Source organism: Alternaria arborescens (genome assembly GCF_004154835.1).
Source record: "Alternaria arborescens strain FERA 675 chromosome Unknown contig_9, whole genome shotgun sequence".
Lineage (NCBI taxonomy): Eukaryota > Fungi > Ascomycota > Dothideomycetes > Pleosporales > Pleosporaceae > Alternaria > Alternaria arborescens.
This window is the reverse complement of record NW_021167864.1, coordinates 720811-748597: the sequence shown is the minus strand read 5'-3', so window position 1 is coordinate 748597 and position 27787 is coordinate 720811. Positions and strand designations below refer to the sequence as shown.

The following is a 27787-nucleotide window of genomic DNA, read 5'->3' as shown; positions in this document are numbered from 1 at the left end:
GCTGGACAATTGCCGATCTCCCGCCCTGCAGCCGATGCCCAGCGCAACAAATCTTCGAGACAACAACTTCTTCGACAATTCCACGACGACGCCATGTTTGAAGTGCCGGATGCGAAGCGGTGGGTCGACTCGCTAGTGTCCCTGTTGTCCGCATACTGACCTTTAGGGTTAGGGTTCGCCGCGACGAGCTGCACTCTCCCACATCATCGCCGCGCTCCTCGCCGGATCCAGACCTCGAACAGCTCCTGCGCTCCAGAATACAAAACGAATTCACCTATACCATCGCCACCACCGACGATCATGTCGATGATACCAACGATATCGCGCAAAGCGACCAGGATGAGACAGAATTGCGTCTCTTCGCTGCGCCAGCAAATGCCGCTCCACAGTCGCATAAGATCCGAATTTCATCTCCAGACGCCGATAGCGGAGAGCCAGGACTGGTTTTGAAGAAACCACGGAGCTATTATTTCGCGGACGAACCCACAAGCGAGGCCGAGGAAGAGTTCAGAGCGGCGGCCATAGAGGGAAGGAGCGTCCTGGAGCTGTCGCAGCAGCCATGGCCTGGTTGCGCCTTGCCGTGGAAGGTACACAAGATATCACCGGCTGGCATGAGTAGAGAGGTGCTGGTTGGCCATCCTCCCATGCTGGTCCTTGTCCAAGACAAGGCAAACAAGCGCACAAGAAAGGGCAAGAAGTCCCGCATAGCCATTAGAAAGAAGTTACAGGAAGCAAAGGAGAAGGAAAGCGAAGCAGCACGTCTTGCACGGGAGAAGGAGGAAGCTAAGCGCGAGAAGAACACACGGAGGAATCGAGAGAAGAAGCTCAAGCAGAAGGCAAAGCAGCAGGCCAAGAGGGCAGCAGATGGCGCTCCTGAAAGCGCCGCAGATGGGATGGATGGTGTGGAAACTACGGCGACTGAGAGCCAACCTGTCGGTGGGGAGTCGACATGAGGCGCGTCAAGGACACCATCACTGTTTCGCCAGCCTCACAGTTAAAGCAGCATCAGATGCAACAGCACGCTGGTCGCAAGCAATAGCCACTCGACTGGACAGGTACCAGGATGGTGCGAGTGATGCACGTATTTCACTCGTAGCCACAAGGCTACCTTTACCTCTGTCTAATTCACGCTAGCAAACCACTGCAATCGTCGACTATATCTATTCTGTTTCTCACCGTTTCTACTTACTTGCCCCTCACGGCTTACTTGGACTGCCAAAATGGATCACAACCACGTCCGAGACAACATGAACTCCGACATGCCTTCAGGCTTCGATCAACAGTACGTTCCCATAGATCCCAATCTTGAGGACAGGTTCGCTCCATCCGCTCGAAACCACATGTACCAAGAATCAGCTCAGCATTACAACTATCAAGAACATCAACCAACTGGCTACAATGCGGTCATGCCCGATGCTGTGCCGTGTGATGCCTATTGTACAGGCTACGAAGGGCCGATGACACCTGCTAGTACAGCAGACCATCTTGAACCGCATGATGATCAGTTGCATGGCGTTTTCGAAGTCCCGGATGAACATGCCACCAACACCCAACAACAAGAAGGGACTGAGTATTCATCAGAGTTCTGGCGGACTTTGGTCAGTTTTGAGGTACCTGATTTCAGACAAACTTCTGTCGACAATATACCTGGCCTCCAAGCCCTACGCACGGCCCACCTCAGTCTCTATGGCCCCCAATCAACAGCCACAAACGCCACTCGCATGCAGTACGCCAAGGCCTTTGGTTTTGCCCTGCTCACGCACTATCACCCGGCTTCGCAAGGCTACACTGTGGTGCCGACTTCACCCGGACCTATGTCAAAAACAGGGATGAGCTTTTTCCTGGCTGCCGACGACGAGTCAGACATCTGGAAGGATATGGGCAGGAAGAAGGCCAGCAGCACCAACAAGGCCAATCGACGGCGAGCGCCGACAAAAAGAGATCTTGAAAGGGCCAAAAGGGCAGAACAAGTTGCCAAGGTAGCAGAGTACAACCATGGATTTGCATACATGGCGAACCTGCAATGGGACTATATCCCGCCTCAGGACATTGCCGCTTTCGTGGTCATGTGTAAATTAGAAGTCAGAGATGAGAACACTGGCATGGTGACGTACGAACAGCACCCACACACCTACCTCATCATTATGGTTGACAACTTCGATCAAGTCCCACGCGTCTCAAGGGAAAACACAGTCCATCGCAGTGACATTCTAGCGGACGCGCTATGCCGAGGCGGCAAGGTCCGGAACGGTCACGGCATGCTTGTCTATGGGCCCCGGCTTGAGTGCTACACCTTTGACCGTGGAAACAAGTGGGTTTGCCCTGATAGCGATGATGAAGACGATGAGCAAGAACCTCAGGATATTGAACCTAAGATGGAGGTGCTACAATCTGGCGGTCAAAATATCGATTTCGATTTGCGTGCCACGAGCTTGGAAATAGTCGACGTGGCCTTTAGGGACATGGCTGTGAGGCAGGTGGTGTACATGTCTGAACCAATCCTCGATGCAGAAGAGCCTGTAGGTTTTGTAAAGATTGATGAAGAGATGGACGAGCAAGGACACTGCAGTGGCTTGAGAGGCGAAAAATTCATCTAGCTGACTAACCCTGGCGATTGCTCTCTCAAGGTAAACAAAACGTTGCCCTATATCACGATCAATGATCCTTCTCCTACATACCATCTTCATGCTGATGCGAGAGTCGCGCTTGGATGATTGTAAGCGCCCAATAGCCGACAAGCCATATCTTGCTCGCGGACAGTACTCCGATCCCTGCCACAACGCGGGCTACGGGACCGTCCGTTCGCTAACCAGCATACCGGTCGATCGGGCTCAAATAAGAAAGGGCCGAAAGGGTGAAATGCAAGCAGGTAATTATTGTAACTTTGCAGTTTATGGGATGCTGAAACCTGATCATACTTTGCTGCTGGATTTGGTAGTCCCATACCGAAATGTAAAGTAAGCGTAAATTCCGCTTCGTAACTACTTCGACCCACTATCAATCCTATTCATAGCCTCATAAGCCTCTTTCGCAATGCCTTTCACTTCCTCCGTTAAACCCTCCAATTCAGCAAGTTCTCCGAACCTCTTCTTCCAAAGCGCCCATCGTTTCTTACTAAACTCTGGTTTTCCGTGCCACAGCGGTCCACCGCTACCAGGATTGCCCTGCGTTGCTCTTTTGGGGGTGAGATCGTATTCCCTTTCATAAACCTGCCTCCCCGCGGCGAAGATCCACACTGCGGCAGAAGGGATCGTAGCGTTGTATTTCTGTACCGCTGTACCTGGGTGATGAGCTCCATTCGGCGCATCATCCTCATGTGGGGTCTCAAGTGCACTACGCATCTCCCAGATACAGTAGATCCAGAAATTACTAACTTTCTCAACCGTCAGGAGAGCGTAGAAATAGAGCATGTTGGCGTAGGCATGTACTTCGGGAAGAAGGTATCCGGAGCCACAGCCGGGGGAGTCGTTCATGGTCTCGCGGGCATCCCAGCCAAAGCCGCGTAGACATGTGTATATATCTGGGTCTTTGGCTGTTGGAGGTGGAAAGCTGGATTTTATAGCCTTCATAAGAACGACGAGTTTGTTGAGACCGACAGTGTCTCGGAAAGGGAGCCGTTTTGCTGAGTGGATTATTGAGATCCAGAGATTCCCGAAGTTCAGATCTTTCCTGTTCTGTAGAATAGCGTCGTTGATGGGTGTAAGGAGTTTCTTTGCGACGTATTCTGCTTTTGTATTGCTGCTCATGTAGTCTTGCACGATTGGATAGGATTTACCATCTCCGTCCAAGGCTGGTGCAAAGCATCTTCGATTTTTCATAATGATGTCGATCTGGGTAGCTTCATCTTGCACGTTGGTGATGGCGTTGATAATCTCGCGCTCTCGAGCTTCCTCTTTCTGCTCTCGGGCCTGTCTTTGTTCTTCTGGTGACATCCTTATTCGAGATATTTTTTGGGAGGGAATTGGGGTTTTCTATATGTCGGAAGCGGCGATGTCATTCAGGAGACATATAATGTAGAAGTTGAAGTACGCCCTTCAGCCCTTCAGGATGCCGTTTCCAGGTGCTAGCTTGTGGCGACATGCACATACGTGCGTATGCAGTGGAGATCTGCCATGAGCTTTCTGGAATACTGCCCCGCCGTGTTCCAGGTTAGTAGAGGTGAGTAAGCTATATTAGTTTCGGCCCAGGGTGTTGTTATTGCTTGTAGGGCAGCCCGGAAGCTACACACAAATGATGAGAAAGTCTTACTTCAACCCGTATTTCATAATTGAGTGGAAGTATAGTTTCACGATGTTTCAAGATGCAGGACGACGCTCGGGTACATTGCTTTACATGAAGCGGTCGGTCAGCGTGCATAATTTCCCCTGTCGAAACTCGGCCTGCAAATGTCTAGTGCACGAGTGAGAGCCCGTTGGTAGACGCGTCTGTAGTTTTGACAAATATCGCGCATGTTAACATGAAGACAAAGCATCACGTATAGTAGAGGAGCGTATCGGGTGTGGTGAAGAAACGTTCGTGGGTTTGGGTGGTTGGTAACTCCAGGGTCCTCGCTCCCAAACGCCGAGTAAATTGGAAACAGCGACCCGACCGCGACCCGACTGCCTCGCACCACCACTAATCACCAACACCCATACGCCTGCATAAAGGCCTTGAACACTTACACCGGTCGCCAAAACATACGACCTGGAACAACGACATAACTATGTCGTCCTATCTTAATAATCTCCTCACAAATACAACATCGCGCTACAACAACCTCCGACGGCAGATCCTATCCGACGAAGCAGACGGCGATACAGAAGACGACTCGCATCTTTCCAGAGTTCTTCGCGCGTATTACACGGAGAAAGGAAGACCGTTTCCACAATGGCTTCCACCGGACCCAAAGGCGCCGCAGCCTGCGCCCGCCCAGTTTGCATCTTCTCAGTTCGCGTCTTCTAGACAGCAGGCACAGGCACAGCCAGCGGGCAGAGGAGGAGGACTGAGCGATCTATGGGACAACCCTGCGCCGCAACAACCACCGCAAGAGCCTCAGTCACTTCGACGAGGAGCAGGAGGACGGGGTGGAGCAGCGCGCCCACTACAAGGTCGGCCCATGGGCAATTCGTTGACACCAGAGCCTCAAATACAAGGGAGGCCACTACCCAGTCAGAGAGCAGGGAGCTATCAAAGCTCGTTGGGAGGGCGTCCACAGACAGAAGCCTCACCACCACCAAGTGCAGGGGCAGGATCAGGTACATCGGCACAGGAAAGGCTCAAGGCCAGGTTATGGGGACGATCACAAAGTCCTGCCCCACGTGGCCTGTCTTCAGAGTCCGCCAACTCACAGTCGGCACAGGGTGGACGCCCATCCTATCCTTACGATCGAAGCAACAGCTATGGAAGCACTGGCAGTGCTGGTGGGAGACAGCAGGGCTCCTTTGGCGGCATGTCTTCGAATTCTCCATGGAGCGGGAACGACGACCCCTACGCGCCACAGAATGGAGGATACGGCGGTGGCGCACCTCCACCCCAACGCGGGCCACAAGGTGGACGTATGGGCCTGCCGAGCGGACCGCGCATGCGTTGATCATGTTCTTATTGCATTCAGCACGGCGCAACGGAGTTGTGTCTTGGTCGTTACTGGGTAGGCAGCATCGGTTTTGTAGACTTGACAGCATGGCGCCCGTCACATAACAGATGAGCCCTTAATACAAATACAACCCACTCACAGTTGCCTCGAAATCTCATGTATGTCCAGAGTTGCTTTGCGCACATGTCGCAGCTAGAGCACATTACTTGATTCGATAGAGGGACGACGCGTTCCCCGCGTGGCGTGTTGCACCGCCACAGCGCGTCATCATCGAGCATCAATCACCTGGGCACTCGCACCTGCAACATCTGAAGCGCCAAACACCTACGCGCATGTCTTCTGCCCTATACCTATATTGCTCGTGAATATTCTCTGCATATGATATCTGACTGTCTTGCTTTGACCTCATCACCAAACCTCAACACCGCGTCTGTAGGACGCCGCCTAGCCCCGCATGACTTCCTCGGCCCCTGGACCGCCATCGCCGTCGGCCAGCTTCTACGACTTGAGCGACGATGAAGAGGGCGAATACAACACGATCCGACATACTAGCAGTGGGAAGGGTGTGAAGCTGTTATACACAAAGAGCAAAGTACGTATAACCTACTTTGACGCGACACCATACAGTCAACCTAACATGTGCAGGTATACGTACATCCCTCGCCTTCCTCAAAGGACAACATCCCAGGCTTTGTCGCTCTAGTGCAGCAGAAGTCCAACCGAACTGCCAGCGATGCGCGTCCAACCTCATCCTCGTCCGCTCGAAGCGTGAACGCGTCATCGCTGCTCCTCGCTTGGATACCAGAGTCAAACCTCGGCGATGCATACGATACATACGTAAAAGTTGACCTGTCTGACTCGTCGTCACCACCAAGGCAGTCATACCTTGTGCCTCCGCCTCCCACACCATCCACCCATGCCGGAACTCCCGGCTATGCATTCGCGCTACCTGTCAGCGAGATATACTCCGTCCTCATACGGCCACCGAGCATCGGGTGGTGGTTTGGAAGCGTCGTCATCAACACTCGGGCTGGTGACAGCTTTCCTGCGCTCTTCTTCCACGATAGCGAGTGTCAGTCTACCATCATGCAGCGGAAGAAGTTGGCCAAGGAAAGCTTCGATCCGTTTGGCGATGGCGGAGGCATGTTCTGGGGCGGCGACGAGGTATTGAGATGGCTGAAGAGATACGTCACAGTTGAACGTTCTGGAGCCGATCCGAGCATATATCTTATCGACCCTTCAGAAGACGACAAGAAATCCTTTGGCAAAGACGTCGCACCAAGGAAGAGCACCGAAGGCAAGACAGACGCGTCGTCTTCACAGCAGACTGGCAAACGAGACGGTGGAATGGATCCGGTCACAAAGGCACTCAAGGAAGCTAGATGGAACTTCCTCGAAAAGCTCAGCCAGGTCACAACGTTCACGCGGAGGACTGCCCAGGCCGTGGCAGACAACCCCAAGATTCCTCCTCAGGTTAGGCGCCTGATCCAGAACCCCGAGGTACAGACGTTGCAAGAGGAGTTTGACAGCGCACGGCTATATCTCGCAAGATGGGCTATGGGCATTGCGGAACAAAGCGAGCGTGAGCGAAACCAGCGAATCTGGACAGCGAAAGATGTTCTGGCCATGGAAGAAAGTGATGTTGGTGACTTTGAGATTCTTGATATGGACAAGATGACCATGGCCGACAGAAGACAACCAGTCACTTTGGCCGAGTGGAAAGGCTTCTTCGATCCCAAGGGACGGCTCCAACTGACGCCAGACGAGGTCAAAGACCGAATCTTCCACGGAGGCCTAGATCCTGATGACGGCGTAAGAAAGGAGGCATGGCTGTTCCTTCTCGGAGTATACGAATGGGATAGCTCAGATGAAGAGCGACGCGCGAACGTCAACAGTCGGCGAGATGAATACATTCGACTCAAGGGTGCTTGGTGGGAGCGCATGGTTGAGGGAAACCAGAACGAAGAGCAAGAAGAGTGGTGGAGAGAACAGAAGAACAGGATAGGTATGTCCCCTTGCGCGTTACACGCTTGCCTGGAAGTTGGCTGACTTGTCCCATTCTATGGGGTCCGTTGTGTAGAGAAAGATGTACATCGCACAGACCGCAATATCCCAATCTTCGCCGGCGAGGACATTCCTCATCCCGATCCCGACTCGCCTTTCGCGGACGTGGGCACCAATGTTCATCTGGAGCAGATGAAGGATATGTTACTGACATACAACGAGTACAATAAGGACCTTGGCTACGTTCAGGGTATGAGCGACCTGCTTGCACCCATCTACGCAGTCATGCAGGATGACGCCGTCGCATTCTGGGGCTTTGTTGGATTCATGGAGCGTATGGTATGTTCCAAGATGGACGAAATTTCAGTCTAGACATAGCAGTTAACATGCATACAGGAGCGCAACTTTCTACGAGACCAGTCGGGCATGCGCAAGCAGCTCATGACTCTCGATCACCTCGTACAGCTCATGGACCCCAAGTTGTATCTTCATCTTCAGTCTGCCGAGTCAACAAACTTCTTTTTCTTCTTCCGCATGTTGCTTGTATGGTACAAGCGCGAGTTTGAATGGGCAGATGTACTGCGGTTGTGGGAATCGCTCTGGACCGATTACCAGAGCAGCAACTTCCACATCTTCATTGCACTAGCTATTCTGGAAAAGCACCGAGATGTCATCATGGCACATCTACAGCACTTTGACGAGGTGCTCAAGTATGGTAAGCTACGAAATCAAACGATCTATATTGGCTGTGAATGATGCTAACACCAATGTAGTCAACGAACTATCTGGTACTATGGATCTCGAATCAACGCTCGTTCGCGCAGAGTCACTCTTCAAAAGATTTCAACGAACGGTAGAGACGATCGACAAGAAGGGTAACTTCCCTTCTGCACCACAAGCGCGACAACGCAAGTTGGCTGCTGCAGTCGTGGCCGGTCCGGGACCCAATACGGTGGCAAATGCATCGAAATCGAAAGACCAGGCGGTGGCCTCGGGCACAGACAAAGGAAAACAGGTCGGTGAAGAGGAGCAGGAGGCGAGAGTCATCAGCCCTGAGCTACGCGCACTACTGAGTAGGAAAGTAGAGAAGCTCGACAAGCAGACCATCTTGGAGCATGGTGGTGGCGTTGGCAAGTAAACCCACTCCGGATACTCTTATGGAATTATTGAATGGCGTTACGGTCTGGTAGGATACATTGGTGAGGTTTTTAGGGTTGCTTACGCTCAACGAGGCACTGGCAAGATTAGATACAACTGCGATCGGCAACATCGCATCTCCACGTTCATCATTCACGTCGTTTTTCCCCTTCAAACGTTGGCTACACACGATATGCTCTATGCTGCTTCACCGACAGCAACACTGGCGACGTATGCTTCATAGAACCCGCTGCTATGTTTGTTTTCCCATACAATGAACGATTGCAATTGTAAGTCCTTGCACTCACATGTCTAGTTCGCATATTGCACTTCACACAGAGTTCGACCGCTTCACACCGACGATCGCCAACACTACGTCCACACGGTAGAAGCAAACCACGATTCGTCACCTATCAGAACCTACAGGACGACAAATACGGTAGTACCAGACCTTCAATGAAGTATATCAACAACTTCATCAAACGTTACTCTCCAATTCGTCCGCACAACGATTTGCGTCCTGCCCAGTCTTCCAACGGCCCTGCTACCTCTCCTCGTCATTGTAGCTCTTGTTCGCAATCTCAACATCGGCGCAAGCACCGTCACCGCGAGAAGATGACGTCCTTCAACGGCCCCTGGTCCAGCGACCTCGACACCTTCAAGAAGTCAGTGCAATCGATGCCGGATCAGTACAAGTCCTCTTTTGCCGATGCGTCCAAGTCTACCCTGGAAAAGGTCTGTGACCCGAAAGTTCTCCACATTTGGGAATCCAATTCCGATGCCGATGGTCTTCTGCAACTTACTTCGGTCATTGCTAAATTGTGCGACCTGGGGGTGCGCAAGCACAAAGGCGCCAATGACGGTGATGGTAGTATGCTGATCATTGCCGAAGAAAGCCGGTCTCGGAACGGCTTTGGTCGAATTTGCCAATTGGTGGAGTATTTGACTGGGGCTGACGGCAAGAGACATCTCGAAGGTACAGTGGTGGTGTTTAGCAAGATAGTGGTAGCGAGGGGATGGGATAACAGCATCTTATCCGGACAGGAAGAGGCGCTTGTTAAGACAGTGAAGAGAGTTAATACGGCAGTTGAGCGCGTGTTGAAAATGAGTGGGTTGAAGAAGATTGTTTGGCATCACGGTGCTGTGCTACACTTCTTGCTCCAGTGGATCAACATCACGACATCCTCTTTACGATCTGCTTTATCTGCCATCACCATTACAGGATCTCTCAATCTTACGGAATGTATCGCGCCTTCCGCTGCTGGGCGCGCGAATACACTGCCAGATCTGGAGCGCTTAGAGCAATACGCGAAGAAATTAGACATACCAGTTGTCTTCCTCGATGCACCTAGCCAACTACTTAACTTCGAATATCTGGGCACCTATATTTACTACTACGGTTACTACATCAACACTTTTTTACCTAACTCGTTGGCCCGCTTCCATCTTCACAAAGCGCAAGATGAACTTATCACGTTCGCTTTTAGGCTACGAGGTGCGAGTGAAGGCCGATACGGTAGTGATGTAGTCAAGATGGTGCAGAAGCATCTCGATGCGAATAAGGCGAGACACTGGGCCAAAATGTGCGTTAGCAAAGAAAGCTACGAGAAGAGCAAATGCAGAGCAGCTGGCAAAGATGAAACGATTCATCATGCTGTTCAGTTAGCTGATAGCCCTTTCGCTCTTCTAGCCTCTGGTGCTGGGGTACCAGCATTTGCACGACTTTCGGTTGGTCCTGCATGCGCATCTACACAAGACTACTACACCGCAGCGCCTGTCAAAATTGCTTTTGCTAAGGTCAAGATTCGGCCTACTAGTCCTGCCACTTTTCATGTCCTCATTCCACAATCCTCTCAAGATCTCGAGAGAGTCACGAATCGCATACAAGGACTCATGATGGCCGTCCTAGAACGCGTAAGGCAGGAGAAAGGCAACCCAGTACTCAGTGACTCAGAGAAGGGAATGTGGGATGCTGTTGTCAAGGCATGTGAATGGGCGATTGAGGGTTGTGACGAAAGCAATATGCCCAAGGGTGTTGCGAAGAAAGTCGGATTCGTCAAGGGAAAGTTGAGAGAGGGAACTTGGGGCTTTGCGCTAAATCCACCCAAAGATGGAAGTGCCACTGCGACGGCCAAAACCAATGCAGGAACGGCGATGCTGGAGCCAAATCGTACGTATGGGTTTGGGCAGAGCACGCAGCAGACTAGGGGATCGCATTCGACATATACTGGAACCCAGCAACAGCAGATACAACAACATGGTTATGGGGGCGGACTACCACAGGGTCCTATGCCTAGTCCTGTCCAGGGTGTATCGTATGCTCAGCAGATGCCTTCCCAGATTCCAACGCAAGGTACGTATGCTGGTGGTCAGGGGCAGGCTCGAGGTCAACAGTATGGCAATCATTGCTTTGGAGGCGGGCAAGCTGCAGTTATACCATCGCGTCATGGATTTGGACACGGTGGAAGCGGTGGTGGAGGACATCCACAGAGTATGGGCGGACCTTGGTGATACTGTCATACAGGGTTTATGAAGTCCGATCAGTTTCTTGCTACCGTAAGGCGATGCTCCATAGGAGGAGCTTCAATATTCGTTTGGCTCTACCGGAATAGAATGAGTCGATTGGACAGAAGGATGACTGATGACGTGGAGTGACCACCTACTAGTAGGTCGACGGGCGGCGATGCGTCTTCCAAGGTTTACCCGCCTGCGCATTGCTTAATGTGAACACGTCGCGACCTCTTTGAAACAATCCAGTGTAATATATCTGTTGCTTCAACTATCAACGCACGATATTCTTTTGTCGACGTTTGTTCCTGTGCAAACAGAAAAGGAGTACGTTCCGATGTGCCGCAATCACACGTCTCCCCATCCTCGCAACGTCACCAATAGCGCATCATGGCTACCACCTTGGATCAGTCTCCAGGGCTATCCAAAGACCGCGAGGGAACATCAACGTATTCAGCGTTTAGCGTATGTGTCAAATTTAGTAAGGATCTCATCTACGTTCTCAAGGATTCGTTGAGCCTCAACAACGCAAATCATAGACTGTAGAGAGCGAAACGCAAGAGCACTCTGACTACCGAGCTACACCACACTTCTTAGATCCTGAGTTGCTCAGTCAATGCCAGCACATTCAATTGCATACGCAGGCCCTCCGGCCGAAACCATATCATTTTCAGGGCTGGGATCATTGATACTCTGGCGACTATACGTGTTGGAAAAGTAAAGAACTGGATCTTTTCGGTCTCAGTAATTTCTAAAGTGTTCATCTCTTGTTGACGCGCGACACATGTTTTATATGAACTGGAAACTAATGGCAGACTATCTGCAGCACCACTGGGCCAAAACTGATTTGGAGAAAGTACCTGGTAGTATAGTTATGCGACAGCAATCAGGGCGACATGTCAAGCGTAACGATGAACGGTACTATGTTTGAAAGACGCTTGCTACGCTCAAAGTTGGCCTGATGAGAGCTATCTGCATGTGATCTCTTCTTATGATGCGTAGCAATCAAGGTCATGTTATAACGTGCTCTCTGCAAGCAACATATATCACCGCTATATTCGAAGCGTTCTGCTAGCATGCCTCCAAAGAACATCAGCACCGGCGCATACTGGAAAGAAGACCCTACCGACGCGCCACACAGAGACGTGGAAACGGATTTCGAAACAAGCGAGTCTTCTGAATCCGAACCCCCTACCAGTCACAAGAAAGTCACCACTTCCGATAATCTAGAAGATAATCTTGTCACAGTAAGTCACGACAGTACGCCCAGCTCTACTGCCAGCGATGTTGCACTGAAGGCTCCTTTTGAAGATACCATGGAAGCGCAAAATCTTGACCGTCAAGGACGGGAACAAGGTCTAAGTAACCAAGAAAGAAAGGAAAAGCTGGTAAATATGCTGGGAAATGGTACTAGCGATAGAGATACGAAGGAGACAAGCAAAGATGATGAGGATGATGGTGAGAACCGAAGTGAGGGAAAAGGCAAGGGCAAGAAGGTTTAGAAACATGAGGGTACTTGCACCTGGCATCCAGGAGCATAGCTATTTGAACGACCTGAATATCTCCTAATTGCGGTCTTAAGTACCAAAAGCGGCCAATCAATCGCAATCTTGCTGTTCTTTGATGGGAAAACCAGGGCTAGTCTCTTTGTCGCTGAGAGCATTTATCCCACGTTCTGCGCAAAAGTTTGCCTGGAATTGATACCTATATGACTGACTGAGATACAATCGGAATGAAGAAATCGAAATGAAGAAACTCAAATTGCTTGAGCTTCCAGGACGCGTTCTAAAACTATGTCTGTCTTCGCCGAAGGGAACAATGCGCAGGCATCTCGTTCCCTTCGCTTTGAGTTTGCATTGTCTACGTGTAAGAACAATGCACAAGCCGCTTCTTGTCTCTCTCTTTGACTTACTGTTCTATGCACATCTCAAACAAATGCATAGAAGACTGGCAAGAACAATGAAACGAAAAGATGCCACAGCGAACGTATTTTAAGAGAATATCGTCTACTCTCGGTCTCTTCTACAAGTTAACTATTCGATTCATCTGCTTCATCACATACGACTACAATATCATTACAATACCTACGTAAACTTATGCAATGGCGCCTCGACAAGGCCCAGATCAAGCGCGACGTCGAAGAGTTGCCAACGCCATAAGCAAGAAATGGAAGATCGAGCGCCAAAGCAAACGCCCTAGAGGCCTTGTTAATATGGGAAACAACTGTTACCGCCATGGAGCCCTACAACCTCTACTTCATCTCCCTAGATTTGTTAACTGGATCAAGAAACATAACAGAGGAAATCACTGGCCTTGCCACGCGAATGACCCAAACCGCGTGCTCCCCTCTGACCCCTTAACACTACAATTGCTTGAAGACGAGATCGGCAAGTTGAAAAAGAAGAAGGGGAGAAAGAAGGACGATGAAGAAGACCTTGAATATAGAGGATGCACTCCGTGTCTATTGAAGAGATTGATGATAGACTATTGGGGTGATATTGATATAGGTGGCCAACCAACTTTCGTACCCAACCCTTTCCCGCACCAACACAAGGCTATGTTTCCGTTACACACGTTAGCTGAACGTTGGTACTGTGTGGATCCACCAGGACACGACGACACAGTCGAGCTCTTAGCTACAAAGGCAGAACAGGAAATCGTAACTCGTGTAGCAAGGCTATCCTACATGACAGCTCAGCAAGATTCAGACGAATTTTTACTGATGATTTTTGACGGCATTCAGAACAGTTACGATCCTCGGTGAGTGCATCTTCGTTCCAAGTCCAAATCTCTTGGGTTATCACATATTGACTTTGAACAGTACTATTCATGGAGCAGCGCGTCAGGCTGAATATGACTCACTTTTCCACGTCAGGACTCGTGAGGTCCACACTTGCGATGGTTGTGATGCCACTCGATCCGACAACGTCAATGAGATGCTGGGAATTAGAATCATTCCAGATGCTAATATCATGGACGGCACAGTCGAAAATGCCCTTTCTCGGTACTTTAATGATCCCACAGCCATCGAATCATCCTCCAGTTGTTCCTCCTGCAAGAAGGACTCGAGTCGGTCGATCAGGAGAACGATCATAGCTGCACCTGAGTACCTTCGTATTCAAATCGGTCTTGTTCAACAAGTTTCAAAGGAAAAAAAGGAAAAATACGGCAACGTCAAGGTGGACAAAAAAACTGGCGATCCCATTATGGTTGTGAACGTGGTCAAGAATACTAACCCCATCTCAATACCTGACACCGTTGACTTGACAGCGCACATGGACATCCCAACAACAATTCAGAACCCTTACCCAGTACGATATAAGCTCGTATCTGCCACCTATCATAGCGGTGCCGATTTCAATGCAGGTCACTACGCAGCCGGCGTCACTGGCCCGGCGCTTCCATTCCGAGCCGAAAGAGCGCAATTCTTCTGCAATGATGCTGCCATTACCAATCTGCCGCCAACTGATGCTCATCCGAATGCAATTACGGAAAATCCTATGCAAGGGGACTTCAATGCTACTACTCTCTACTATGAGAGAATCATGCCTGCAAGTATCCCTATGAAACGCAGCTAAAGAGCGGAAGACGGCAAATCAGACAGTCATAGATGAGAGGAGAGCTAGTAAAAAGTCACTAGTGAATCTAGAAAAGAGACATAGTCAGGAGACAAAAGTGGTTCCATGGGAAGATCAGCCGTAAGATGTTGTATCACTCGTCTTAATATAGTTCAGAAAGAGCTCTTACATTACTGGTCGTCAAATCTTTGTTTAGTTGCTATATTCCTATCACCACGTATTTCAAACTTCCTCTTTACTTTTGTGGACTGGAAGAATTCTTCGTTCATACTTGATGCGTGAAACTTTTCTGAACTAAGAAGACAAACGCCTACGCAAAGTACTCCTCATGCCCTTGCCTCTCGACTAACATCCGGTAGCTCAATAGAGACTTCCTGCACTGGATCAAATATACTGCTAATTTGCTCCAAAGAAAGGCCCTTCGTCTCTGGCACATAGAAGAAGATGAAGTTAATAACGACGACCAGAACACCAATATAGACCAAGTAGTACTTCCAAGCAATCTTATCAATGGCGACCGGATTTACAAACTGATTGAAGGTAACTGATACCGCTTGGGATACCCAAAAGACACTGGTGCCTTTTGTTCGGAGATGGCTTGGCCAGATTTCATTGACGTAGAGGATCGGTATGGGCGTCAGACCAATAACGTAACCGCCGAAGAAAAGAAAGAGGAATACGATCACTGCATAGCCAGCAGAAGTGGAGCCTGTGGCTGAGTATAAAGCCGAACAGATCGTTATCAGCACCATGAAGACTAGCATCAGGCCAGTGGATGTCAGAAAAAGGCGGCGTCGACCAGCCTTCTCGCATAGGAGTGCAGCACCGCAAGCTAAGAACCAGACGTATATCTGAAGCCCACCATTGATGCCTTGTTGGTGGAGAGAGTTGGTGATTCCGACTGTTCGTAGTACCGGTGCCAGGTAGAAGCTGTGAAATTATGAGTAGGTTATCCTTTTGTACATGTATTTGTACACACCTGATGATTCCGTTTCCAACCCACTGTGTGGCCACGGCTATGACAACAGACAGAACAAGGCGTTTGCGGTTGCCTGGGGTCGAAAGTAACGCCAACCATCCAGTTGTATTATTATGGGCCTCAGCCGCAGTCGATGCACACATCCTCGCAAACTCAGATGATACCAGCTCATCTCCGTCGTGACCGTTGGCATGATATCTTATCATGATAGATCTGGCCTTCTCCTGCTTTCCATTTCGTACAAGCCACCTGGGTGACTCTGGACAGAATATTATCAAACTCAGCTGTGCCAGTGACCAGAACAGCTGGATAGCAACGGGTAACTTCCACGACCATGAGCCCCGTATTCTCAAAGCTCCATAAGATGCCCAAGCGGCAGTGATCGAGCCGATGAAATAACAGGTGTTGAAGAGCGCACCAGCAACAGCTCTTTGGCGTGGATGCGCAAGTTCGACAAGTAGAGCCGAGGATGAGATCGTGTTGGAGATGCTGGAGAATCCAACGAGTATACGCATGCCAAGGAATTGATCGAACCTTGTACAGAATATCTGTCCCGTAAAGCCAGCTATCATACCAATGTTGCCAAAGATAATTCCGACGCGACGGCCGTACTTGTCGGATAGCCATGGCGCTGGGAAGAAAGCGGCGATGCAACCCATAGACTGAGCAGCAGTTACTAATCCGAGTAACTTGGGATGGGAAAGTCCTTGTATATCTTGAAAGTATCTGGGGTTGGCGATGAGATTGGAGATGAGAGAACTGATGTAGCCATTGGCCATGGCACCAATGTAGCATGCGAGAAGCAGGAAGTTGAGTCTCCGCATCCCAGAATCTTTCCACCATTGTGGGTTCGTGTTGTTGGCCAACGGATCCATGATGGGTAGTTAGTTTGATGATGCTCGTCTAGCTGAGGATGCCCGACACTTATACTAATACATAGGTATGTTAGTACATAGGAACGGGTTTCGGCTCTGACACAAGCACTTGGAAGGATGTCTTAACCGGTGGATGTCCGAGCCTTCTGACGTCTTGTCGTATCCAAGTGTCGGTGAAGCCTAAGAAACGGTGATCCTTATCTAGCCGGTGACGCGGTGTAACGTCCCGAGGTCAGGTGCTCACGATCCTTAACGTTACCATGACTCGTAGCATCATACTCAGCCAGTCATTATATGTAATAGACATGCCATTACCGTGGTACTCTCCGGAAGTTTTTAGACATTGCCACTCCCGCGCACTACTCCGCCATGACTTCCTATTCGTCAGAGCTTGTTAGGCAAGACTATCAGGCCAATCAAGACCCATCCATCCACTCGGGGAATCGGGATACCACAGTGCGATGCAGATATCTTACATTTTCCTGCTCAGATGCGTTGGTTTGAGTTTTTAAGGGGCCGATTGTCGGCAAGATAGGCATGCTTTCCCTTAGCATACATCCGGACCAACCAACGTTGTTGAGACACGGACTATGTCTTCGTGGTAAATACCCTTCGGCCTTGTTCTACAGTTGGGGAGAATCGATGAATCAGGGGTTGGTGGAATGTCCTTGAGCTTGTTCGGACTATGCATGTGGTTAAGCAATAGATGAAGATGCCGAGTACGCGTGGTAGAAAGCGGGGAGTAAAACTCTTGATGATGTTTTGAATTCTGGTATCCTTGAATGTAACACACGTCCCTCCTTATGGTCTTTTCGTGACCGGGTATCATATCGCTCGCTCTCGGTGCCGCTGTGCTCTGCGTGCGATTCCGTACATTTTGCTTGCCATGTCTGTTTGGTCTTACAATCCTTCCTCTTGCCGTCGACTCTCATGTCATGGACCTTAAGCCTTATTCTCTACCTCATTGCCCTGCTGCCATGCAAGACTCCACCTTCTCTTCAGAACATCTATACTCTCCTGTGTCGACCTGCCCTTCTCTTTCTCTTCGCGATTTATCCGTGTAAAGGCCGCAGCGAGACCGATCGATATGGCGAAAAGAGGATCGAGGCGTCTACACAGACTGTCAGCTCATGGAGCAGGCTGGATGAGAGTGATCGACTCACTTTGATATTATGTACTGGATCGCCATGATTGTGGGGTTCTTGGATACTCTTTTGGAACAATGCGGTCGACTGCTTGTGGTGGTGTAGATGTTGTTCGTTCGCTGCAGAGATGGAGCAAATGTGAGAACCCGTCGTAGGTGGCAGTTCCTGAAAGGGCAGGAATCCGTGTTGAAGTCTCGATAAACTTCTCCCAGATCACATCCGTCGACGATCCACTGCACCTGCATTTGCTGTGGTCCGTGCCTACCGCCGGCTTGGAGCTTCCCCACGCGGCTGCCCCATATGCACTACTCCAGCAAGCACGCTTCTAGGAGCGCTTAATGTGAACATGGCAGAGTGTTGCAGAAGCTACTAGTGCACTCTACGTTGCCATGCATGTTTTCCATGTGGCAAGCCTTGAAAGCAGTCACCGTGCTCTGAGGCTGACCCGATGTCTTGTGAGGCGGGTGATGGCGTCATGGGTTTCAGGCCGGAGGAGCCGCAAGTCACGCTGCTCCATCAGGCACTGATAGCGCTTCACGCGCTACATACGAGACGTCACAGATTGGGTCATGTGAAGACAATGGTTTTGGATTACATCCGGTGCATTTGGGCTGAAATATGATGATCAAACTACAGGTACAGCGCAAGGGAAGAAGACAATCTATCCGACCGCCACCCTTGATATTCGTAGAGCTTGGTCTCGAGCGAATGCCCGATCTAGCTGTCCTGTGCTTGATCCGCCTCATTCTCAGATAGTGTTTGCCTTGCGCTGAGTAATAGGGAGTCTGCCGTGGCACCGAATCGCCCATCAAGAATACCCATCAATCACCCAGCCCATGTAGTGTTGCCATGAAATGATAAAGAAACCCGTGATCCGAAAACGCCCGTGAGTTCGCCGCGGCCTTGATGGCCGATAGATAAGGGGATGCGGGATGGAGCGAGCTCTCTAGATGGCCTCGCCGAATGTGTTCTCTCCCGAGTACCTAGAAGTTTGTCAGCAGCTGCTTCGCATTGCGCTGTGGATGCTACGTACGTGATGTACAGGAAACCATCCTCATCCTTGTGCTCCTCATATATCGAGCTCATAAGAGCGGCAGTAGGCGGCAGGACCTCGTCGACGAAGATGAAGATGGCTTTCTCAGGCGACAGCTTAATCCTCTTGCGAATCACGTAGACGAACTGGCCGACGGTCAAGTCGGCAGGGACCAGGTACTTCTTCTTGTCGATGGTCGCGATGTCCGACTTCTCGACCTTCTCGCAGATTACCTACGCGTTGTTAGCTGTTGCGCGTGGCAGAACAGATGAAGAGGCCAGAGGCAAACGTACGGGAATGCGGTCGTTGTACTTCTGGCGAATGCGCTCCGCCTCGGCCTTGCGCTTCTCGAACGGGTGCTCGTCCTTAAACTTGGAACGCATCTTGGGTGATGATGAGGGTGCTGTGTGTTTGTATGTGAGTGTGTACAAGTGGGCAGGCGAAAGTGTTGTCGGGTGTGTGGATGGTAATGTAGGACGGTGAGGGTGCGGGCGGTGTGGGAGTTTAAGGGCAGGCAGCAGAGCGGGGCGAATCACTTGCAGCACTGCCTTACATAACCTTGGTACTTGACCAACGCCCAAAGTCACTGAACCATGCAACTGACATCCAACGCTTCACGCGCCCGCCAGGTGCGACTTTGCCTTGAGACAGTGCAATCAACCCTCTTCCGTCATTCCAGTACAGCCCTTCCCGCCCACCAAGGGCGAGCTGACTCTTCTATGGCTGTGCTGACCGCTTCGCGCCTACCGTGTTGTCACTTGTTCAGCTCCCATGACCTAGCAATACCCGAATGTATGCCACTGTTGACTCATCTCGCGACTCCAAGCACCGCCACTCTAGATACGTGCCGTGACAGTACCCCGGGCTTGAAGCAGGCTGCACTTCTCCCTCGTTCGATGTTACGCTACAACGCGTTCGACGGCGCGTTCGCTGGCATCATAGCGCGTCCAGGAGCACCTTGCTGCTCATGGCGACGTGGCTGTCTCTTCGAATACTCTCTAACGTATCAAAACGCGAATGGATATACCTCATAGACTGTACAACTCTGTTCAAGTCATAGTAGTAGTAGTAGTAGTAGCAGTCACCGATTTGCTCGGGCGGTATCCGCCAGCGAACTATCGCTACCGTACACTGCGCGCTTACAAATGATCGCCTTCCGTGTCCCAACTTGATGTAAGGCGTCATTAGTATGTTTGAAGGTATCTGCGAGAGCCTCAGGTATTTCCTCGCTACTATGGTCGACAATGGGCATGTTTGCCGTATTTGCATGATGCAGGTACCGATACCGCTAGTACCGAGGAGCTCCACTGATGATGCGCCCACCGTGGTGTGATGCACGACAACTTTCCGCAATATCTAGCCTCTCTCACACACACAATATAAACCAATTCACAACTCCAACACTCCTCCTATGATTCCTGCATGGTGAATCCCTCCTACATACCCCACCTGTCCGCCATGCGTCCATTCCGATCCTCGTTCCGCATCTCAAGAGCTCTCGAGCTTCCCCACAACTATGCGCCGCAACGAACTCTGCGCCCATATCACATCCGCAACAGGCAATTACACTGTACTCCACGTCGCCGGCTAGACTTACCCTCAGGCAAGAAGCCGGAGAAACCGGACCCTCTGGAAGAATGGCGTAATCCTCCACCGAGCAAATGGCCGAACAGGATACGGTTGCTATTTGTACCCTTCATTGCGGCTCTGATCTATTCCATGGTACATCAAGACCAGTGATATCCTTGTGTTGCAAACTTTATTGACCATGTCACAGTGGACGGACGACACAATCAAAACCGAAGCACCTTCTATCGCCGAGAAGGATGCCCTCCTCAAGCGCGAGAATGGCGTCTCCGAGCAGTCACCGATGCGCCTGCGAATGGAACAGTTCATAAAGCAACATCAGAAGGAAATTGTAGCTGAACTGGAAAAGGTAGATGGCACCAAGTTCAAGATCGACACATGGCAACGGCCAGAAGGTGGTGGTGGTATTACCTGCATCCTACAGGACGGCAACGTCTTCGAGAAGGGAGGCGTTAACACATCCGTCGTATACGGCCGCCTACCAAAAGCGGCCATACAGAAGATGCGCGTCAACCACAAAGCCCTTGACCCCAATGTCGATTCGCTCGAGTTCTTCGCCGCTGGCCTGTCCATGGTCCTTCACCCTCACAACCCCAACGCACCGACCGTACACCTCAACTACCGATACTTCGAGACTGCCGACGAGACCGGAAACACAAATGCATGGTGGTACGGCGGTGGCTGCGACCTCACACCCTCCTACCTCTACGACGAAGACGCTATACACTTCCACGGCGCTATCAAACAAGCTTGCGATAAGCACGATAAGGCATACTACCCACGATTCAAAAAGTGGTGCGATGAGTACTTCAGTAACAAGCACCGAGGTGAGACACGAGGTGTAGGTGGCATCTTCTTCGACGACTTGGATGAGACGGAGAAGGACCAGGAACAACTCTTCTCCTTCGTTCAAGATTGTTTGTCTGCCTTCCTGCCTTCCTACTTGCCCATCATCAACAGACGGAAGGACATGCCATACACAGATGAGATGAAGCAGTGGCAGCAGATCCGCAGAGGACGATATGTAGAGTTCAACCTTGTGCACGACCGCGGGACAGCGTTTGGTTTGAACACGCCTGGTGCCCGAGTGGAGAGTATTCTGATGAGTCTACCGCTCACAGCGAGGTGGCAGTACATGCACGAGCCTGCAAAGGGTAGCAGGGAAGAGCGGTTGCTTGAGGTGCTCAAAAAGCCAAAGGAGTGGGTGTAGAGAGCTCCATTGCGGACTTGTACATACATGTGCCACAAGGAAAGTGGTGTCTATGTGCATATAAATAAATAAAAAAACTGATTCCCAATCACCTCACTGTTCATGAACACACATGCGAAGACGATGATCTTTTTCTTCAAATACATTTACATTAATACAACTGTTGGCCTGAAAGTGAGTTCGCTAATAATCATCATTGATACGGCTTATATGCAGGCTCTCGTCATTATATAGCGGTGCCAAAATATACAAGAAGGGTGTGATGAGCCCTGTAACGCCACGCTATGCATGCAAAAGCTCACGATCACCGCGTTTCTTGGAAAAGAAGAGGAAAAGCCATCGTATGAAAGTTGAAGCCTGTTTCAATAGGCCCTAACCTTCTTTCCGTCGCCATTGGCGCCAATGTCAGCCTTTCTCTTTCCGAGAACTGAATCCGGTGTGCCTGGTGTCTCTATACCAACACCCTTGCCATATACCTCCTCAAAACAAGTGGCATGGTATATTTTACCACCTACACTCACAGCATCCATCCATACAAAGTCATTGGCCTCTACGTTCCACTGTGTCTCGAACTTGTCCTGACAAATGGGGCATGGCGCTTGCTGTAGTGTGACGTCTTGTGGTACGCTCACATACCGATCTTTGGCCTGCTTCTTTGGTTTAGCGGCACCATTACCGGAAGAAGCATCGTTGGAGTGGTTCGGAGAAGTCTCATCGACTTCACGGTACTCGATCCATTCCTTCTCAGGAATATACCAACTGCGGTGTACACCTCGCTTACCAGCATCAGGATCCTTGACCTTGAAGTGCCAGTCCATGTGACGTGCCTTTTTCTCTTTGCCTTCGGGTGTGCTCTCAAAGCGACGGCCACATGTGGCGCAGATGTTGGGCTTGGCTTCGTAGAGGCGTGATATGAGATGTAGACGAGGTTTCTTCATCGACGCAGTGGTAAGCTCGATCTGGTCCGTCAAACTAATAGGCGCTGGTGCCTGTTGCGTGGTCGGCTGAGACGCAACTGGAGTTGAGTTCGCAGGCATGCCACCAGGCACACCACTTAAAGCCTTTAGGAGCCATTCGGCTGACCCTAGAGCAGGGGCAGCAGCTGGGGGTTGAGGTGGTAATTGAGGAAGGGGGGTACTTTGTACGGGCGTGGGTGGCATTGAGGGTGGTGCCGCACCAGGTTTGCTGAATTGTGCAAGTAATGCCGCAAGGTTGGCAGTGGGCGTCGCGGATTGGGTCGGTGGGGGAGCCTGAGGTGCTGGCACTGGAGTCGAGACTGGTGGTGGGAAGCCTTGGAAGGGCATTTGAAACGGAGCTGGGGCGGGTACTGAGTTCGATTGTGCTGGGGAAGATACACGTTTGAGTAGTTCCGCCAAATTCAAAGCGGGTGGATTAGGAGTTGAGGCAGGTTGCGGGGTTGATTGCTGCGGTGGCCGGAAGCCTGCAAGAAGTTGCGCGACGTTTGGTGGAGCACTGCTCGGAGGTGCACCCATCGGAGAAAAGTTGGGCGGATAACCTGAAGGCATTGCTTGTTGTGGCGGATATACTGGCGTAGAAGGAGCAAATGTCGGTGTTGGCGCTGGTGGAGGTGCCAATGCTCGAACTTGTTGGCGTACAGCCTCTAATTGCTGAGGGGGTAATGTCTGTGTATCTAGGATTTGCTTCAAGGACAACAGTGCGGACAACTTTGTGCGTAGAGCAGCATCAGCTGGGTTGTGTGCGAACATGTTCTGTGTTGCACTGATGAGCTGAGTTACTTCCACCTTCAAGTCAGCAAGGTCAACCGATGACATGGGCTGAGCGTGTTGCTGAGGCTGTTGGTATGTAGGTGGTGTGGCTGTGTGAGATGGTGGCCCATACTGAGGAGTCGGAGGTTGTGTCTGGACTGAATGTTAGCAGTTGTTTGCAGACAATAACAATATAGACTTACTGGTCGAGCACGTGGGTCGTTAGGAGCAGCATAACGCGGGCCAGTTTGAGGCGGCGTTGACGTACCTCTCCAAGCGACGTTGAGCGACGGAGGACGAGGTGGAAGCGCGTGCTGTGGTCGAATCTGCTGCTGAGCTGCGCGGAACTTAGCCAGTGCATTCTCAATATCCTGCGTCACGTCGGCCTGGAATACAGGACGTGGGTCCATGGACTCGGGCACAGGCATCTTCCATGTCTTCAAAAGGCCTTCCATGTTCTTGCGAGTGTTCTGGTCCATGACGAGATAGGCGTCCATGAAGGTTCTATAAAGGTTGCGGCCGATGTAGACAGTGTATGGGGTGCCGACATTCTTGACAATCGAATCAAGAACATAGAGGGCTGGGAGTTTCCATTCAGGGCGTGTCTACACATGTCAGTCATGGGCGGATAAAGTGAGTGCTTGTGGACTGATGCAATTGTTAGTCTGCCAGTATCCAGGACTTACCGATTGGATATGCTTCTGAAGCTCATTGGATATAGCTTCCGCGTATTCTGTGTTTTCCTTGGCGATGAGGGTTAGATTGCTAATCTCAGGTCTGCTGTTCATCCTCAAATCTTGCAAGGCATCCCGAAAGTCGGCAGCCACTTCAGCAGCTGGCAGAGACATGATGGGCAAGAACTGGGCTTAGACAAGAATGGATATGTGCTTTGTTAGAAGAAGAAGGGAAACTTGCGCGCAAGGGGCAGAGTGAGCGGCTGGCTTTGCGGTCGGGAAGTCGCAATGCTGACGATGTCGATGCCAGATGAACAATAGACGATATGCTTCCTCGCTTCTCGACGAACACACGTAATGACAGTGCTTGTGTTGGATACTAGCTATGGCCGCGCCAAATGACGCAGTGTGAAGACTGCGCCGGTACAGCTAGGCAGTAACAAACTCGCTCTCCTCCAGCTACTGCAATCCTCCTTCTGTCTGTATGCCCTTCCTCCTTCAAGCCAACAGTGAGGCGGCAACGCGCGGTTGCAGACGTGTCGCAATAGAGACCTGGAGTCACTCGCAGGCGCCGCGACAGTGCCGGAGCCTATGCAAGGTGCCGTCTGTGTTGGAGCTCGTCAGTTGAAAAGCAGAAAGGCAGCGGCAGTCAGCCTCTGTAGCAAAACTCGTCGCAAAGACTCGTCAAAGTGTCGTGGTGGTGGGGGCCTGAGGATGGTGGTCAGGCGGGTGAGTGGTCGAACAAAGGTGGAGCGGCTGCGGTCTTTGACAGCAGGTCGCGAACAAGCCGGGGCGCGGTTGCGACTGCCAAGCCCGGCCACGGCAAATCGTATCACCGCGCGTCATGGCAGTCGCGCTCCCTGGAACTTTGCTTTGACTATCTCGCGATCGCCCTCTGCCCTCGTCCACCTTTACTGCGACCAGCCACCGTCAAGCGACTCCACATCCTCAGCGCCTATCCATCGATACCCTGATCTCAACGAAACAGGCCGGAATTGTCACGATGGAGGACGTCGAGTTCACCCGGTCGCATTCCAAGTCGCCGCTTCCACAGGCTGGCGACGACCCAGCCGATCCTCTGCGCCCCGAGATTGACGAGGAGAATGCTACTCCAAACCCACCCATCGGTGATCCAGACCAAGATATGGAGGTGACAGAGGACCGGCCTGGCGAGATGCCTGACCAGGACGACATCGAGGCCGGCTTGTCAGACAATGAGTCGGTCCTTTCCGAGGCGCTGGATGACGATCAAATGGACGAGCAGTTTGGTGACTTCGATATCAACAACGTCGCTATCGATGAGCGTCCGGCGCAGGCTATTGACGAAGACAACGTCAAGCAGATTGGTGTACACAAGCGGAAGCGCACCGCGGGAGAGGGCGAAGAGCCAAAGAAGAAGAAAAAGAGAGCCGAGAAGCCACGCCGGAAGAAGAACAAGGACGGCGACGATGATGGCGATATTCCTGAAGGCGACAGGCGTAGCAAGCGGTCCAAGAAGGCAGGCAGAGTCCGCGGCGCAAGCCCAGATGGCGATCCAGACGAGCATCTTACTCCAGAAGAGCGTGCGTAATTCGATACCCAGACTCAGGTTGCCAAACTGACCGTGATTGTAGGACGAAAGAAGCAGCTCAATGCCCAGATAGACAGCATTGTCAGCACCAGCTCAAATCGCCGCCGCAAGAAGGATGGCATTGACCTCGAACAAATGGCCGACCAGGAGATTGAGGAGATGCGCCGCCGTATGGCAGCAGCTGCCGAAGCCGACAACGAAGGCCGAAAGCGCAACGAGCCCGCGCGACACAAGCTCAAACTTCTGCCTGAGGTGACAGCCCTGCTAAACAAGAACACATTGAGGGATACTATCGTGGACCCTGAGGTGAACCTGCTCGAGTCGGTGCGCTTCTTCCTGGAGCCCCTCAGCGATGGTAGTCTTCCTGCGTACGACATCCAGAAGGATCTCATGGCTTCGTTGGCGAAGTTGCCTGTCAACAAGGACACACTTGTTGCATCTGGCATTGGCAAAGTCATCATGTTCTACATCAAGAGCAAGAAGCCCGAGTTGACCATCAAGCGACAAGCCGAGCGCCTCTTTACAGACTGGACGCGTCCTATCCTTAGGCGGACAGACGACTACCGCAAAAAGGAGTTTGCCCAGGCCGATTACGATCCAAGGTATGATTTACTTTTGCATACTTGAGTACGCATGCTGATAATTTCTAGTCAAATGAAAACTGGCGACAGGTCCGCTGCCAGCAGCCAGGCTGCGGCCATTGCAGCCAACCGCAAGAAGCAGCTCGAAGCTCCCAAGGCCTTCCAGCGCGCCCGCATGGAGTCTGGTCCCACTACGTATACCATCGCGCCCAAGAGCAACGTTGTGTTCAACGAGAACGCACGGAGCCGTTCGAGCAATGTGGATATCATGAAGCAGATCAGGGGAGGTCGCAGTGGTGGCAGGCGTTGAGCTGGATCTCACAGCGCACTTTGTTTTGGGGTGCGTTTTCTTTCTAGTATTACTTCTGATGATGCTTGCTCTCGACATCGCTTTGGTAATATTACAAACTCTTGAGGGTTCAGCATGTTAAAATTGCATAGCGGGCGTTACTTGCAACTTAGAGTTGGTGTGTGGATTCCGCCAGCTTCTTGTACACTATACCAATGCAGTTCTTTTCTGATATGTACTGCTTTTCGTCATGCAAGTGTCTTAACACAGTTTGCAGTAAAAACCTTGTATGTGCCTTTTGTGAAGCATAACTCAGACAGAACCAAGTTTATTCACAAGATCCATAGGTTGCTCTCGGAAGCTCGGTCACCTTACAAGAAAGAACGTTCCCCAACTTCGGCACTTCGACCATGTGTGCCTCTTCACTGACGCTAAAGCTTGACATGGGCTCGGGTACCCTGTCACGGCTCGCAAACACGAGCTGATAGCAGGGTATTCTATGAACCAAACGATGGCCATGTCGTTGCTGGACGGTTCCGGAAGCTCCTAATTGTCGATTCGCGATCTGTAGTTAAGTGTATGGTGTAGATGTCCGTCATGACTGTAGGGTAACTAGGTATCTCACGATTGCACAAGCTCCTCTGTTTCTCGAGATACTGGACGCAGCAAACGAGTTGCGTACAAGAGTGATCTTCTTGCAGCGCAAGGAGACTTTCCTTGCATATCATGTGTCGAGTCTTGCCACTCAACATTAACCTAGAACATGAGACATTCAGTTTTCCAAGTTGGAATCTCCGCATCGCGCACGCTGACATTTTCAGTGTCAAGAATTCATCTTTTGCATATCTGTCACGAAAGGCGGGATCTGGGACAGTGAAGGTAACCTTGCGATTATTTGGACATCAAGCTGTATTCATAGTACGAAACCCATGCTGAGGGGGCTATACAAGGTAGTGAAGAGTATATATTACATAATATCTGTACAACATGCTGATACAAGATGTAGTGAGCATCTCCAAGGCCCAGCTTCGTATTGAGTCAAAGATCCAAACATCCGAGGCAGGGAAGAGATGCATACCTCACAATCAACCACTGCATCCCATTAGATAAAAAAAATATCGCTGGCCTCTATACCGGCCTGCGACGAGAGTGTATCTCGCTACTTGACGTCCAGATCCAGGCCGTCAACGGCTTAGAAAGACCCGACCAAGGGCCAAAAGGGGCCTCTCTTTCTTTTTCAGTCTGGAATAAAGTCAAAAAGATAGTTTTCCGACACCGGGAATCGAACCCGGGCCTTGCCGGCACTGTACAGTGAACT

At 51.0% G+C, this 27787-nt stretch overlaps 14 protein-coding genes across 14 annotated transcripts; 9 read left to right on the top strand and 5 right to left on the bottom strand.

The window, feature by feature from the left end:
* Positions 1-93: 93 nt before the first annotated feature.
* AA0111_g4939 (hypothetical protein) lies at positions 94-953 on the top strand (the record flags this gene model as incomplete). Its single annotated transcript, XM_028650995.1, has 2 exons — positions 94-119; positions 173-953. 2 exons carry the CDS (start codon positions 94-96, stop codon positions 951-953), a joined length of 807 nt encoding a protein of 268 aa, XP_028507461.1.
* A 267-nt stretch (positions 954-1220) lies between these two features.
* Positions 1221-2597, top strand: AA0111_g4938 (hypothetical protein; the record flags this gene model as incomplete). The annotated part of the gene is made up of 1 exon (XM_028650994.1): positions 1221-2597. One exon carries the CDS (start codon positions 1221-1223, stop codon positions 2595-2597), a length of 1377 nt encoding a protein of 458 aa, XP_028507460.1.
* A 384-nt stretch (positions 2598-2981) lies between these two features.
* Positions 2982-3932, bottom strand: AA0111_g4937 (hypothetical protein; the record flags this gene model as incomplete). The annotated part of the gene is made up of 1 exon (XM_028650993.1): positions 2982-3932. The coding sequence occupies one exon, from the start codon at positions 3930-3932 to the stop codon at positions 2982-2984; it is 951 nt and encodes a 316-aa protein (XP_028507487.1).
* Positions 3933-4702: 770 nt separating this feature from the next.
* AA0111_g4936 (hypothetical protein) lies at positions 4703-5569 on the top strand (the record flags this gene model as incomplete). The annotated part of the gene is made up of 1 exon (XM_028650992.1): positions 4703-5569. The coding sequence occupies one exon, from the start codon at positions 4703-4705 to the stop codon at positions 5567-5569; it is 867 nt and encodes a 288-aa protein (XP_028507486.1).
* Positions 5570-6026: 457 nt separating this feature from the next.
* AA0111_g4935 (GTPase-activating protein) lies at positions 6027-8714 on the top strand (the record flags this gene model as incomplete). Its single annotated transcript, XM_028650991.1, has 5 exons — positions 6027-6164; positions 6218-7577; positions 7653-7915; positions 7973-8291; positions 8350-8714. The coding sequence occupies 5 exons, from the start codon at positions 6027-6029 to the stop codon at positions 8712-8714; spliced, it is 2445 nt and encodes an 814-aa protein (XP_028507459.1).
* A 614-nt stretch (positions 8715-9328) lies between these two features.
* Positions 9329-11224, top strand: AA0111_g4934 (hypothetical protein; the record flags this gene model as incomplete). The annotated part of the gene is made up of 1 exon (XM_028650990.1): positions 9329-11224. The coding sequence occupies one exon, from the start codon at positions 9329-9331 to the stop codon at positions 11222-11224; it is 1896 nt and encodes a 631-aa protein (XP_028507539.1).
* A 1073-nt stretch (positions 11225-12297) lies between these two features.
* Positions 12298-12723, top strand: AA0111_g4933 (hypothetical protein; the record flags this gene model as incomplete). Its single annotated transcript, XM_028650989.1, has 1 exon — positions 12298-12723. The coding sequence occupies one exon, from the start codon at positions 12298-12300 to the stop codon at positions 12721-12723; it is 426 nt and encodes a 141-aa protein (XP_028507518.1).
* Positions 12724-13322: 599 nt separating this feature from the next.
* On the top strand, positions 13323-14799 carry AA0111_g4932 (hypothetical protein; the record flags this gene model as incomplete). The annotated part of the gene is made up of 2 exons (XM_028650988.1): positions 13323-13981; positions 14043-14799. 2 exons carry the CDS (start codon positions 13323-13325, stop codon positions 14797-14799), a joined length of 1416 nt encoding a protein of 471 aa, XP_028507517.1.
* A 326-nt stretch (positions 14800-15125) lies between these two features.
* Positions 15126-16653, bottom strand: AA0111_g4931 (hypothetical protein; the record flags this gene model as incomplete). Its single annotated transcript, XM_028650987.1, has 2 exons — positions 15126-15729; positions 15779-16653. The coding sequence occupies 2 exons, from the start codon at positions 16651-16653 to the stop codon at positions 15126-15128; spliced, it is 1479 nt and encodes a 492-aa protein (XP_028507527.1).
* A 942-nt stretch (positions 16654-17595) lies between these two features.
* Positions 17596-17842, bottom strand: AA0111_g4930 (hypothetical protein; the record flags this gene model as incomplete). Its single annotated transcript, XM_028650986.1, has 2 exons — positions 17596-17764; positions 17817-17842. The coding sequence occupies 2 exons, from the start codon at positions 17840-17842 to the stop codon at positions 17596-17598; spliced, it is 195 nt and encodes a 64-aa protein (XP_028507458.1).
* A 902-nt stretch (positions 17843-18744) lies between these two features.
* AA0111_g4929 (hypothetical protein) lies at positions 18745-19214 on the bottom strand (the record flags this gene model as incomplete). Its single annotated transcript, XM_028650984.1, has 3 exons — positions 18745-18781; positions 18832-19064; positions 19125-19214. 3 exons carry the CDS (start codon positions 19212-19214, stop codon positions 18745-18747), a joined length of 360 nt encoding a protein of 119 aa, XP_028507645.1.
* Positions 19215-20289: 1075 nt separating this feature from the next.
* AA0111_g4928 (Oxygen-dependent coproporphyrinogen-III oxidase) lies at positions 20290-21628 on the top strand (the record flags this gene model as incomplete). The annotated part of the gene is made up of 2 exons (XM_028650983.1): positions 20290-20553; positions 20609-21628. 2 exons carry the CDS (start codon positions 20290-20292, stop codon positions 21626-21628), a joined length of 1284 nt encoding a protein of 427 aa, XP_028507464.1.
* Positions 21629-21990: 362 nt separating this feature from the next.
* Positions 21991-24203, bottom strand: AA0111_g4927 (hypothetical protein; the record flags this gene model as incomplete). The annotated part of the gene is made up of 3 exons (XM_028650982.1): positions 21991-23508; positions 23559-23960; positions 24042-24203. The coding sequence occupies 3 exons, from the start codon at positions 24201-24203 to the stop codon at positions 21991-21993; spliced, it is 2082 nt and encodes a 693-aa protein (XP_028507643.1).
* Positions 24204-25032: 829 nt separating this feature from the next.
* Positions 25033-26490, top strand: AA0111_g4926 (Transcription factor; the record flags this gene model as incomplete). The annotated part of the gene is made up of 3 exons (XM_028650981.1): positions 25033-25591; positions 25643-26201; positions 26250-26490. The coding sequence occupies 3 exons, from the start codon at positions 25033-25035 to the stop codon at positions 26488-26490; spliced, it is 1359 nt and encodes a 452-aa protein (XP_028507644.1).
* Between the last annotated feature and the right edge of the window lie 1297 nt (positions 26491-27787).